The sequence below is a fragment of the Mustela lutreola genome, chromosome 8 (assembly GCF_030435805.1).
Source record: "Mustela lutreola isolate mMusLut2 chromosome 8, mMusLut2.pri, whole genome shotgun sequence".
NCBI classification, from domain to species: Eukaryota; Metazoa; Chordata; class Mammalia; order Carnivora; family Mustelidae; genus Mustela; species Mustela lutreola.
This window is the reverse complement of record NC_081297.1, coordinates 125418901-125433853: the sequence shown is the minus strand read 5'-3', so window position 1 is coordinate 125433853 and position 14953 is coordinate 125418901. Positions and strand designations below refer to the sequence as shown.

General features: G+C 44.4%; 1 protein-coding gene across 1 annotated transcript in view; it reads right to left on the bottom strand.

The window, feature by feature from the left end:
* The window catches only part of PLXNC1 (plexin C1), a 140623-nt gene that overhangs the window by 113395 nt on the left and 12275 nt on the right, over positions 1 to 14953 (bottom strand). The window contains exon 2 of the mRNA XM_059187533.1: positions 7756 to 7896. Coding sequence (XP_059043516.1) covers positions 7756 to 7896 — 141 coding nt within the window. The remainder of the gene's footprint in view (positions 1 to 7755; positions 7897 to 14953) is intronic.

The window sequence follows — 14953 nt, the reverse complement described above, 5'->3', positions numbered from 1 at the left end:
GCTAACACGGAGAGCTTGTCCTAGAAACTACGGATGCTGGGCTGAAATTGGTTATGTTTCACTGATGGTGGAAGTGAGACTTCCCTAGAAGGTAGCTTGGCATTATCTATCAAAATTATAAAGCACATACCCTTAGACCCCACAGCCCCTCACATCTATATTGAACGACATATGTGCATGGAGGTTTAGTGCATCACACATTATAAACAAAAGATTGAAACAGCCTAAATGTCCAACCATAGAGAACTGATTAAACACAGTATAAACAGTATAGTACTATTTAGCCATAAAAGTCATTAGGAAGCTCTTTCTATATACGTTTAACACATTATATTATGTATATCTACATATTGCATAAACATGTTTATATACATATATAGCATGTTTAATATATTGTATATTTGACAAAATGAGAGAAAGACGATCTTTCCCCTTTTGCTTGCAAACATATATAAAATATCTCTGGGAAGATACCCAAGAAACCCACTCCCCTCTTTGCCCCCTAGGTCAGGAATGTGTGGTTTTCACTGTATATTCTCTTGGTTCTTTTGAATTTGGAACGATGTCAATGTATTATCTTAGAAAACAAATACATACGATTTAAATGTGAAAAGTGAGGATGAGTGGACCCAATTGTTTCATTTTATTTGTTTGTTTTTTGGTTTGGTTTTTTTTTTTTTTTTTTTTTTTTTGCTAGATTCCACATAAAAGGATCTCCATAACCCTGAGGACAGGACAATAGGAACTTCTCATTTTCATCACAAAGAGACCCCAACATGTGATGTGGAGGGGTCTGGGTACTGTGATCCTCACCTCTCTCAGGTGACTCTAGGACAGGAGAGACATGGCTTTCTTTTCTGCTAGATTTCTATTAATATCACCTCCCCCCCACCAACCCTATAGCCCATTCCCAGGGCATCAAAGCAACACTTGGATCTCCTAACTGCAAAATTCGTGTCAACATCAACACAGAGAAGAAAGCCAGCCAGACTGGAGCCCAGGAAATGTTCCCTCCTCAGCTCAGTTTAACTGGGCAGCTTTGGGGAAAGAGCTCGATCGGTGAAGTGAGGCAGGAAGTAACAGTGAGTCACAGAAACCCAAAATGGGTTGAGTTTTGTATAAAAGCCACTCGTCTAATTCATACGCGTTCCTTGGGCATGATGTGGATTTTCATCTCTTGCTTCCAGAATTCTCCTTAATATAGCTCGAATCTGGAGTCAACCCGAGTCTTTGCCATGCATATGCTCATTTACCCCTTCATCTTTTGAGTCTCAGATGTCGCCTCCTCTGAGAAGCCTTCCCTAGTTGCCTTTCTACCTCACCCCGCTGTCGTGGTCTACCCATCAGTCTGTTTCTTTCAGAGCACATACTACTGTCTGAAATGGCTTTATTGCTGGTAAATTCAGTTACGTATCTTCTGTCTTTTTCTTCCCATCACAAGAGCAGGGGGTTGCCTCTTTTATTCATTTTTGTATCGGCACCCAGAATAGTGTCTGGCACATAAAAGGTGCCCAATAAATATTTATTAAATGAAAAAAATTCTATTAGCATTCAAGATTTTTATAAGGCTCTTCAGATTTTTTTTTTTTTTTCCAGCTGAAGCCTGTGTCGAAAACAAATTTTCCCCAGTGGAGAATTTCAGTTTGTGTCAACATATTGTTTCTGTCGACATCTTCCTGAAGCTTCATGGTAAGCTATTAACTAGCCTTGGGATTTTTGTTGCATACAAAACAACCTCCCAACTCCAGTCCTGAAATGTGTGGTGTGTGAGACTTCTACATCAGACAGATATGTTACAAGTTCAACACCACCCACGGAAAGGACAGCTTGCTGAGGAAAATGGGGGGTGGGGAGGAGAGAAAAAAATTAAAAGACTATTTCTTTTTTCTTTACCATTACCATGACATGGAAAAGCCATGGGTGTTCAAAAAGCTAAAATATATACTTCAAATTTCTTTCCAGTTAAAGGGCAACCAAACCAATCTTCTCATTTTTTAAAAAAATAAATAGTTTCTAAGAAATGCTGCAAATGGGGACATAAACCACACATACACACACACGAGAAAGCAAGGTAATTATCCAACAGTGTTTAAAGGGCTTCAGTAGTTAGGAGTAATAAAAGTGAAATATAAAGATTAAGGCAAATTCCTCTTTTATTTCCAGTCTACTTATTTCAGTGTAATAGTAAGAGAAGGCTACAGCTTGAACCACAAGTTCTCAGTTTGGGGGTTACCTGGCACTAATAGTTCTAAACTGGGGAGTCCCTGCAAACTCACAAACTAGAAAGAATGAGATGGAGGTGAACCTGAACTCACTTCATATGACACTCCAAGCAGCCAATCACGGAGGCCATTTCCAATCATATGACGCTCCAAGCAGCCAATCAAGGAGGCCATTTCCAATCATATGACACTCCAAGCAGCCAATCAAGGAGGCCATTTCCAAGTTTTGACACTTCCTGCTGTTTTGACCTCAGCTCAGCCAACCCCACCACCCTTACTTCCGGCCCCAGGTCCTGTCCCGGGTTCTGCATGGCCTCCTTTCCTTTATTTGAATATTCTCTGGGAATAGAAAGAGAGCTTGTCCTTATAAAGTATCTTATTATTTTTGTTATGTCTTATTTTCCTTTGACAACTTTAAGACCAGGATCAAGGCAGACTTCAGGTGTCACACACTTTGCCTCCTGCAAGGATATGGAAGAACTTTCCGACTTTTTGCTCCATGGTTGGATAAATGAAATCCGCCTGGGGGAATAGAGTTTTGAAGGCCACAGGGATAGCCAGTCCTGACTTGAAGCAGTGCTTCTCTGCTCAATATGGGAAGGGACACACATAATAGGGCTTCTGTTCCTCTGAAACCTACTTCAGTCCTAGGGATGTTGGAGAAACCCCACACTAGCCGCCTACCACAAGAACCATTCCCCAAATCAACTTGAACACAGATTTTCTTCCTTTGCTCTCAAAGAGCCCACAGGGGAGAAGCTGGGGTCCCATAGGAGATTCAGAGGCTCCCATGAGCCCCTCACAGCTCTGAGAGGAGGAGCCTCTGCCCTCTAATACAGATGTCTGCACCCTGTCGGGTTAGGGTGCCAGGCGCTATCCTCAAATAGGAACAAACTAAAACCACAGAAGCCAGAGCCCTTCTCATGAAACATCAAATACCTGCAACTTGATGTTAACTCAGAGTCGCCAATATTTGAAAGAAAATTTTAAAAACAAAACAAAACCAGTTCTACAAATTCCACTAAGCTCTACAGACTCCATTGGGGACGAGTTGCTTCAGTTCCAATCACCTTGAGCAAGTTGTGTAACCTCTCCGAGCCTCAGGTCTTTCTCATTTATAAAGTTGGGGATGGTAACACGATTGACGCACAAGGATGAAATGAGTTAACCCAGGCAGACCCTTGTTCTCATGCCCGGCACAGAAGTTAGAGCTCAGAAATGTTGGCTATTATTATGCCTCGCCTGCTGCCTTATCTTTTATGCTTACAAGAAAGGTTAATGGGCATGCATAAAGTTACAAATTTCAAATTTCATGCATATTCCATTATTACTTATTTTACCACCTGGAAGAAGCTCAAAATAGTCAATTCTGCCCTTGAAATAAGGACAATTTTCTACATGCGATAGTCAGCTCAAAGGAACCCAAACCCCACAATAAGCTGTACCACAATCCGGACAAAGATTCAGCGCATGTTTATAAAAACAGGTACGCCCTGCAGGGTGCGGGTGTGCAACACGTGAGACGTGAATCCCCAAAAACTGACTTCAGCGTGGCCATCCTCGCTCAGCTGATCGCAGGGGAGATGCTGACAACCAAGGAAGTACAGCATGCGATCTTCCTCAGAAAGGAAGTAAAATGAGGAAATAACCCTGAGGGATAGGGTGACAACACAACCCAACTTGCAGCCACTAGGATCACACTTCAATAAAACCAGGGGGGAGGACTGCACTGTGGAAAGGACCCTTTCAAGTTCTAAACTTCCATTTTTCCAGAATCTTACAAGGAATCTTAGGAATAAACGCAGGAAAAAAGGGCAGTGCAGACATTAGCATATCACAAAGCTTTCCATTCTTCCACTTCTCAATCTTACCTCTGGAGGTGGGGCCACATCACCTGGAGGCAGTGAGGGTCTTTAAGGATGATTCAGTATCCCTGGCCAAGCCCAGCATCATGTTACCCCATTGCAGAATATGACCCAACTATTTAAAAAATACTGTTTACAAAGAGTTTTCCATAACACTTTAATACAGGCATTTTTTCCCTCATTAAAGGGAAAATAATGGGTGCAAAATTAGATAAAGTCTGACCTCAACTACACACACACACACACAAATCTAAAATGCTGCCATCAGTTGCCCCTACACAACAGAACTAGGGTTTTTTGTTTGTTTGTTTTGGTTTTTTTCTGTTTTCTCCTCACCCCCTGTTACTTTGTAACTTTTTCTAGGAACATATATTACTTTTGTAATAAGAAAAAAAAATTTAAATACCTGAGGTTTAAAATCGCACCGAACAATGCTAAAATCCCATGAGGTTTTCGGAGATTTAAGTTAGAGAGAGAGAGAGAGAGAGAGAGAGTGTGTGTGTGTGTGTGTATGCATGTAGTGGTAAAAAACAAAAACAAAAACAAAAACAAAACAAAAAAAACCAAAAAACAAACCCCAAACCAGCAATTGGCCCCCAACTGCTGTTTCCTGCCCCTCATCCAACCAGGCATATACTACAGTGCCTGGCGTCTGTCAAAATACTGCCAGCTCTTGATCACTGGGAAACTGATGAGTCAGGCTGTGGGTGATCCAAGCCCTCTTTCTTCTCCTCCTCCCACCGGCTGCCTCGGGTTGGGTTGTGTTTTGCGTTGCTTATTAGTACCTCCACTCTGTGGCTTCAGAAGCCAAGCTTGTGTCTATCAATGTTCATCTTTTCTAACAGTTCTGGTGACAAGTCTGGCAAGGGAAAAGCTTGAAGTCTTTGAATAAAGGCATTCGGGGATTATCTATACCTTCCCAATCAGCGACACAATCCCGGGTCTTGGGACTCTGGGTAATTTCATGGGCCGCGTCTAAGACATGGGGAAGTCTTGGGAATTACTGGGCTTGTCTAGGGAATCTGGCGTGGCCAAGTCAGTTCAGCTATTTCCCTCACAATTTCCTCCTGAGGAAAGGGACCTTCCTGAGTGAAGCCGGGAGCAGGGTTTAACTCCCCGGAAGTTATCATGCCATACAGGTATTCCTCCAGTCAGATGGTCTGCCTCCTCCCAGAGCTGGGATTCTTCCTGGTGCTTCTAAAAACCCTGACGGACACCCTAGGACCATGGGTTCCACTGTCCCTGTCCCTCTGTGGATCCCTATCAATGTGCTTCCCGTCTCCCCTCAGGGAACCTTCCAGGAGTGGTTGAGCCAGACATCACAAACTCAGGGTAGCTCGGGGGACATTAGTGCAGACGCAGGAGTCCCCCCACATGCAGATCTCTCCTGTGCCCTGTGTACCTCGGGCAAATCATCCACGTTCTCCGGGCCTCCCTTCCCTTCTGGGTAAAACGGGCCTAGTCTGTAACTACCTCACGGCGTCGTGGAGAGGATGGAATTCGTTAGAACACGGAGAGGGACAGGCACTAGGGAAACAAAGCACAAATGCCAGCAGTCACCAAATAAGCCCCCAAACCAACCTGCCCGTGTTATTGGGATCCTAAAAACAAGGCCACAGGGAAGGCTTCTGAAGGCGTGCCTCTCACAGACACTGAGGAAAGCCCCGCTTCAGTCAGCTGCCTCCTCCTCATCAGCTGGAAGCAGCAGCCTGGGCCCAGCCCTCTGATGCCACAACAACACGGTGACCTGGCCAGCTGCATGCCAGCCCCGGGGGGTGAGCCGACAGGACAGGCGAAACCAGGCCGTCCCCCGGGGAACGATTTAGGGCCAAGTGTTCCCTCACCTCCTGTTTACCATGTAGCCATTTGGTTGGCTCCGTTTTGGGGAAACAGTGTTCTCGTCACAAAACTCATCAGAAAGAGCCTCCATCTGAAGAGATAATTGGTGAGGAGGCCCCAGGAAGGACGGATGGCCGCGTCCTGTGCCAGGTGAAATGGGTCCAATCCGCCTGCCCAGGGTTGGTGGAGCCACATGTGTCACCGCACCGCGCCAAGCAACTTGCGTAGAGTGACGGATGGGTGTTTACCTTTCCCCAGGAAATCAAGCTCACGCAACAGGAAAGATGATCAATGTATATTTTAAAAGAATGTGTATACAAACAAACTCCCTCCCATATGTTACTGGGTTTCCTCCAAAGAAAACAGATTAAATCAAATGCCTACCAGGCACGCAGCATTGTATTAGTCTGTGGGGATTCGGGACCCCCTTCTCGAGAAGCTTAAAAAATGAAGTGGGGGAGGCAAGACCAACAGGAGTGAAAAGGCTGGGCATCAAAGCAAGACATCTGTAAGGAGCCAAAAGAAGGAGACAGCTAATGAGTATTTCAGAGGAGGGGAAAACATGGTCACTCTGGGCTTCGGAGGCCTCAGAGAGCAGGTAGAGCATGAGCTGAGCCAAAGCACAGACACATTGTAGGTTTCAGTAGAGAAAAAAAAACAAAAGAAAAAACAAGAAGAGGGCACAGCATGAACCTTTAAAGGTGGGGGGTGGGGTGACCAGAATACACAATGCACATCAGGGAAACAAGCAAATAGTTTTGGCGAAAGTGGGAGATAAGTGCACAGAAGGCGGAATTAGAGACCATCAGGAGAGAAAGGGGGTTTCTAGGTTGTCTAGCGCGATCTCATTTTACAGATGAGGAAAAGGAAGCCCAGAGAAGTTAGGCGATTCACCTGCAGTCACACAGCTAGTTGTCGATGGGAGATCAGTTGAGAAATCAGATCTGTTTGTACTCAATTTAGACTCTGAGCTGACAGTAAATCAACTGACTACCGGGAGGCAGAGGAACATCAGCCTAAGGTGACAGAAACTGCGCCATTCCCAGCCCCGACGTTGACGGAGGCCGTGGGACGTGTTCAATAAATGCTTGCTGATGAAGCTAAGAGGCCAGCCACTCTATCACTCCAGACAAGTCATTAGGTAACCCTGGGTTTATCTTCTCCTCCTCCTACTGCCTCCTCCCCACCCCCAGGGAATCATAACCTCAACTTGACCCATGGTATACCCATACAGTGGGGAAAAAATAGTCCTCCAAGATAAAAGTCAGGCGGGGTCTCAAAGGATTTTGGGTCTCTAACCTCTCCCTGATGTGGGCACAAAGGGCATAAAACAAAACCCTTCCACAGGTGGCAAGTGGGTTGGAGGGAAGGAACACCTGTTCTTTCTACTTTTCAAACCATACCATCCCTCATCTGTTTCAAGTTATCAGAAATCAGGTACATTGTACATTTCCATTACAAAGGAGACAAGGAGCAAAGGGTGAACTGTCTTAGGAAAGCGGGGAGCGGGAGGGCCAGACCCCCCATTTACCTCCCCTTGGAAGCGTATGAGTAAAGGAGGGAGAATAATTTGGCATGCTCCTGGGAAGCAAGGTGGTTCGAGTTTCCTTACACATGGCTAGGGAGGCCATCACACACAGATTTCCAGAAATCTCTTTGTGGTCATTTCTGAGGGTCTCGGAGCAGTTCACAGAGCAGTTGGTAAGATGTCGTGTATAACCCAGAAACAATAAAAAAAAAAAAAAAAAAAAAACCACAAGTAAATAAATTTAAAATCACAAAATGGATCACGATGAAAATTGACATTGAAGAAGGCACAAAAAACCAACCTTAAGTAACTGGCCATCTCCAGTCCCCAAGAACAAAACAGTCCTGTTCATTACCACGGTGCCATAAACGGATGTCAGGTCGGAATGGATCAAGGTAGATGAGGCGATTGGCTGGACTCTCTCAGGTTGCTCGCCTTCTTTCTGAACATGCACACAAACGCACAAATGAAAAAAAGATCATTTTTAACAGCGGTAATCACTCATGCCCACCTGGGAACAATCCTCCTTGAGCCCCAAGCACATTTTCTTAGACAAGACCCCCAGGAGCAACTGCTTAGCCCCGTTTTCTGCAGGATCACCACGCCTGCCCAACGCACAGAAAGCCATTTGTTGACTGTGTATTAACATGTATTGATCGCCAGCAGTGAACTAGCCATCCATCCAACACTCCCCCAGCTGATAGATGAAATCAAGTTCCACTCTATTGCCAAGAAAGAGCCCACTGCTGAATTAGGAGGGAGAAAATCCCATGCTTGGCGGTTTGCAGGACCCTCCTGCAAATTATTTTAGTGAGGGATTGGCTCCTGTGAGGTTAAACAGGCCACTTCCCAAGCTGTGAGGTGGACCATCCCATTGGGTGTGAAGGCAGAGAGGAGGGACTGCGGATTTACCAGATGCCTGCAATGTAAAGCCCGAAGACAGGGTAATTAATTCAGAGGGTAAAAAGGGAAAGATACATTCATGACTGGTGGGTAGGACAGAACCACAGAGCTAAAGAGGAACTAAGCAGGAGGGCTGGACATGGGGCTGATGCTCTTGAAGAAGAAACAAGTTCAGCTTCCAGCCCGAAGGCATTCTGACGGTCTACAGCACTGAGCTTGTTTGCTTCCACTCATTAGTTAAAGCCCCTCTTTAAACGCAGGGCAGAGTGAGTGTCCACCAAAATGTCTTGGTCTTTCTTGGTTCGAGGCGTGAAGAGTTTCACGGTGCTTCCTGCCTTCAACGACAGGAAACTGAGTTTGTTACACAAATGTCTGGAAGATACAGCGCTAGAGCAAGCCGTTACCATCTGCAGCTACTAAATACGGTATGATAGCATACTTTATCGGCCAGAGCTCAGTTCCCAATTGTACTAAGGTTTCCAAACCCACATTTAAGTTTTAGCCAACAGGAGAGCCGGCCAACTCCCGTAAGCCTCACTGGAACTCTTCAAGTTGTCCTGTCTGGGGGGAGGGGAGGTATGCAGGGGGAGGCTAAGACTTATTAACTTCATTATATTATTGCTGACAGTGTTTATGTCTTTCAATTTATGTCTTATTAAACATTCATTATTTTTAAACCCAAGTTTCATTAACATCTAAAGTAATGGATTCATGGACTAAATTGATTTCTGAAGCCTTTAAACTGCCGTCTATATTTCTTTGTTGAAGTTGCGCTGGGAAGAAAAGATAAGCTAGCAAGGATTTCTCCAATGCTGTGATCACTTTTTAAGGGAAAGATGTCATAACCTAAGAGAAAGTGACTTATTTGCATAAAATATTCCATAGTGAACTCAGTTTAAGAAGATTTTTAGAGAGCCCATAGAGACTTTTCTCCCCCCTGTTAGATACTTTTCATGCCGTCGGGGAAAATGAGGAAGTATCCTGTTAAAATTGAAGTTAAGAAGAAAAAAATTCTGTGGGTTTGAGAATCAGAACAATAGATCACTGTTTAGATAAGGATGCCTCATGACTATAAGCAGAAAGAGAAAAATCAGATGACCTTTAGATTGAAAAAAATAATAAAACCACACCACACATCTTCCTTTAAAATAAAACCAGAATTGTTCAAATTCAGATCAGCTGACCATGCCTATTACTCTTATTAAATATTTGAGCATTGCAGAGAGGCTAACTCAGAGAATTAGGTGTCATATGTCTGGGCATCTGGAATGTTCTAGTACTGTTCTCTTTGACTGGAGGACTCCATTCCCCCTCAACCCATGGCACAGAAAAAGTTATGGCTATAGGTTGCTGATTATTCATCCACAAGGACCACATGGGACAGGGTATGCCTACGTCTGGTATACAATAAGTGCTTGATAAGTGTAGCCATTCTGACTAGCCAAGAACCATGACATCACAGTAAGTCTTTGCTGAGGCTGGATGAGAAATTCTGCTTGTGATATTCTGCTTAGACCCACAAAAAAAAACAAAACAAAACCAAAAATAAAAACAAAAAAAATTCAGAAGTGTCTCAAAAGCTGTAAAGACATAAGGACAAAAATTGCTTCCAAATTACCATCCCATCTTTTCGAGCACCCTTCCCTGACATCTGACTGTTCCTTAATAATTGTAGTTTTCCAAATGAAGTCCTGGATCAGTAACACAGGTAAGTAGTAGAGCCATGAAATCAACACTCCTGAACTTGGGAGCCGGTGGCATGAACAGCCCTCCTGGAACTAGGTGGTCAGAGAGCTTAGGTCTGCATTCAAGTTCAGTTCTCACTCCCTGGCTGACCGGGGCAGTTTGTGTGACCCTGTTGGGGGCTGGCTTTCTCATTTGTGAATAAGGCTTACGATTTAGCCTTATTGGTAGGGGACTATAGAGAAGAGTGATAGTAGAAGTACACCAGTGATAGCAGAAGTCCTAACATGCTGGTCCCTGTTTGCTGGTCTCAATAACATGCACTGACTGTGTGCTACACGGACTATTTTATCACCTTACCTAATCCTGACTCTGTCACTTCCCAGCTAAGTAATTTTGTGCGTGTTATTTAACCTCTCCGCGACTCAGTTTCCTCCTCTATGCGATGCAAGGGTTGATAATGACTCTAAGTATGCAAGCCTAGTGAACCTTGGAACAACATCCGGTGCACAGAAATACAAGATCCATATTTGTTTTCATTACCTCATTTTAAAACACTAATGGTTGCTGCCACACTCAAGGCAGTTATTCCTACCTTCTTTGCCACAACAACCCTGACTTTGACCTGGTAGTCTGGGAAACTATGATGGGTCTAAGCCACGGGGTAATCTCATTCTCCACCGCCAAGCATTTGCTTTCCTACTCCTTCGAGCCTGGTCCAGTTTGGGCCAGTGAGATGGGGGAAGTTCACTGAAGGGGCTTCTGAGAAGAAATCTCTACGATAAGCAGCAGCTCTTGAGAAGAGTCCATCTGCCCTCTCCCCTCACTTGCTCCTTTTGATAACTGTTGTGTGAGGCCCCCGTGCTCAGAGTGATGGCCATTTTGCTTCCATGAGATTCAAGATGGTGGATGAAAATCAACATGCTAAAATCGGTGCGGGGGTAAATAATGGCTCTAGGCTCTTGAGAACACCATGGAGCACAGCTTTGAGCCTTTAAACATTTACTAACAACAGATGCTATGGTTTAAGTTGCTGTTGAATGGGTTTTCTGTTACTTGCAACCAAAAGCAAGTCGCTGCAAGAAATGAGAGTTGTGTTGGACGTGACACAAGACTCTAGCTTTTCCTCAGCTACAAGGGACCAAGAACTGGCTGACGCTTATTCCCCTCACCGTGGAAGACCTTGGCCACGGTCAGGATTGCACAGCCAATTACATCAGTGAGCCTGGAAGAAAATAGGAAAGAGCCGGCTTGGACCTCACGTAAACTCTAAGGGCAGCTCTGGCTGAATGGAAATGGATTCTTTTGTGCTACAAACACACAGAAATGGACAAGTCCCCGTGAATGGAAAAAGGGGCCCTCTGAGTGGCTTTCTTATGCTCATTTCAGCAAATGAAAACAAAAGAGAGACAGCCTTCAGAGACACCTCCTCATAGAAGTGAAGTTAATAGCCAGGGAGCCAAGCCAAAAAAGGGGTGAAATGTGCAGTCGGCCCCCTGTTTCCAGAGATTATTCTTACTCTTTTTTTTTTTTTTCTTTTTTGGCCTATTCTCTATCTTGCCCTTCTCTCCCCTTAGGGCGTCATCGCTAATGTGGCTCTCAGCCTATTCTGTCTAGTTTATTATGTGTAATTTATTTCTGAATCCCAGCCTCTGCTTGTTCGTCTTTGTGTAACAAGGTTAATGCCTTGTAATGATGCTTTTGCCAGTTCTGCCTTTCATGACAGAATCCAATCTTGATTTAGCTCTACACCTTGTCTCCCCTTTGGGCTTTCTTGGTTCCCTCAGAGTTGTCATTCTGCTTCTCCCGCCTGCCATGTCTCACCACGACGTCACACCCACGCTTTAGCCTGAAGAGGGAAAGTTTCCTCCGTTTGAGGGAAAAAGCTACCTGGTCTCAGACAATGTTTGGGCTCAAAAAGAGAGAGCCTTGGGCTCCACGTACCAAAGCGGAACCAAGGCTACCCAGAAGGGGGAGGGCTGGAGGCATGTGTGTGTGAGAGAGAGTGTGTGTATGGGGAGCAGTGGGCCCATCGCAAGGGGAAACAGCTTGACCTCCTGGCAGCACCCTTATAGGCCCTTTCATTGACAATACACACTCCCAGCGTACAACTCCAGGGGGCTCCAGTCATGTATTCTGGGGTGAATGGCACCCTCCGGAGCTGAGTAACACCATGGCCTTGCTCCTACCATGCAAAAGATGGCCTGACTCATCACGCCTAATGGAGGCTGTTCCCAGCCCTACTTGAGCTGTTATGGGGACAGCAGGAGGCAATGTGCATGAAAGAGGGGCCTCAAGTGTTAGGGACCCAGCAAGAGTCAAGTCTTCTACTCCCAAGGTGCTGAAAAGACTCCCTCAGTTTGGTGTTTCCAGGAAAGATACCAACAGGGGGCTTATTCACCACTTCTACCTTGAGAAAATGCCTCTTGGGCAGTTACTTTTGTATCCAGCTCCTCTCCTTTGGCATATACTTATTTTTATAAACATATATTTTTTATATACATATATTTTTATCCCCAGGCATATACTTATTTTGAAACAGTTTCTTCACCATTTCCTAGAACTCACCAGCGGTCCACTTGTGGTTGGAAAACCTCAGGTGGAGTCCTACACTGGAGATTTGTGCAGACACACACACACACACACACACACACACCCCTCCTCCCATTCTGCCCGCTATGGGCTGCTTGATTTTGAGATGTCCCTGAACCTCAATGACCAAATCTACAAAATGGACAGACTAATATATATGCTCTGCCTGTTAGCATTGTTGTGAGACTCAGATAAAACCTTGTACATGAAAATAAATAGATGATCTTTATTAAGGTAGAGAGATGGAAGGAACAATTTCTCACCCAAGTTCATGATTTCATTAGCCATTAAGACTCCTGTTGCTTCTCTTTATTCTTCTAGAGTACACAACATTGCTTGGGTTCTAAGCTTACGGCATCTCTCTGATCCTCTGAAGGAAGAATTTACCCTGAGGACTCAAATGATCAAAAGCAAAAGTTCAAAGCGTGCACAAGGGGTGAAGGGAAGTTTGGGGACATGGCTGGACAGTGTGTACACCAGCAGGCATCAGGCAACTAGCAGTCGAACCGCAGGAAACACAGAATGAAGTTTGAATTTTGCCTGTTCCCACTTGCTCTTCTGTCTTCTCTCCTCCCTCTGAACCCCTCAGTGTCAGCCTCGAAGCCCTGCCCACCATCAAAGTCCCACTCTCCAGGATTTATCCTTCCTCCTTCCTGCTTTACACCTCTTCCTCCATCAAAATCTCCATCTGCTCCTTGTGGCTAATTTCAGTCAATTAGTTCTGAAAAGAACCTGACTCAAATAATTCACAAAAAGAGATGAATGGCTGACAGTGGGGGAAAAAAACACATTTTTCTATATTCTTAGAGTTGAAAAGCTCTCAGTCCACAAATGTTTTTGGACAAGGAAGCTGCTGGTGTTCTAGATGGGGTATTTCGTTATCATGGGAGCAGTCCTGTGTGATACAGGACTTTCAGCATCCCTGACCCTTGTCCATAAAATGTCAGTATTGTCCCCATCCTGTCATTTGATTAAGTATGAAAGCTCCTTCCCCCACATCTCTACATACTGAACAAATAGCATCTTTCTCCTTGAGAACCACTGGAATCTGTCACAGGTTTTGGAGTTGCTGGAAAACGCTTATTTAGAAGTTTCTTGCCTCCAACCGTGTTCCTCCCCAGTCTTCCCCAACATGATGAAAGGTGTCACCAATCACCATCAGCTCCTTTCTGTCACTCCCCACAGCCATACATGAAAAATCTCAGCTGGATTTGCCAACAATCCCATTGGTCTTCTCCATCTCCATAGTCTGCCCCCAGGCTAAGCACCCTCCATCTCTCTCCTGATCTACTGCAATCTCCTGATCTCTCCCTTTCAACTTATAATCTTTCTCTGATCAGCAGTCAGAGTGATCCTTTAAAACATAAAGCAAGTGATGTTACTCCCTTGCCTAAATTTCTTTATCACCTTCCCATCACACTAGAACTACATCCAGATGTCTCCCCAGATCCTACCTGAGTTCATCCCTGTGGACTTCTTCTCATTTATTCCCACCAGTCCTCTCTTTCATTCCACCTCAATTCCCACAAACATGTTACCATATTTCTGCCTTAGGGCCTTTGCACATGTTATTTCTAGTTCCCCTTGTATGCTGGATCTTTCTAATCTTTCAGGTTTCAAATTCAATGTCATCTCCTTGCCGACATGTAACTATAGACCTTTCCATCCCTATTCCAATTATTATGAATCATAGAACTCCACTTTTCCCTGCAAGATTGTTTCAAAATTTTATTTATTATCTGTCTCCCAGTAGACAGACTCCAAGCTCTAATAATAGTTTCTCTGATTCTGCATTTTGAAGGCAGCATACACCTAGGCATCTGATATGTGGTAGGTTGTCAATAAATGTTTATTGAATGCATGAATAAATATGTGGATCAACATTTGAATTCTTTCAGTCAATACCTTGGTACATGGATAAGTAGGTCTAGTCATTACCAAGTTCTGCAGTTGAGCCAAAATTTGTCCTTGTGAACAGTGGACCTTGGTTCTGCCTTAGGGAGCAATACTAACTACCCTACACCTCTTACCACCATACATCTTGGCCTTCTCCAAATTTTACATCCATAGTTTCTCCACAAGTCATAAGAGAAAGTTCTGGGTCTCTTGCCCTCTCAGTCCATAGGCAGTCTACAGAGTCAGTTTGCAGAAAATATGGTCCTCCCATGGGAACAAAGTACTTTGGGTTGTTCTCTGATCAAAAAAGAATAATTGGACTGTTTTTTCATGATTAGAATACCATAATTTATGAACACAGCCTTGCATTGGGCTAACTCTTTAAAATGAAAATAGCATAATGGTACCATGGAAGAAGAAACAGA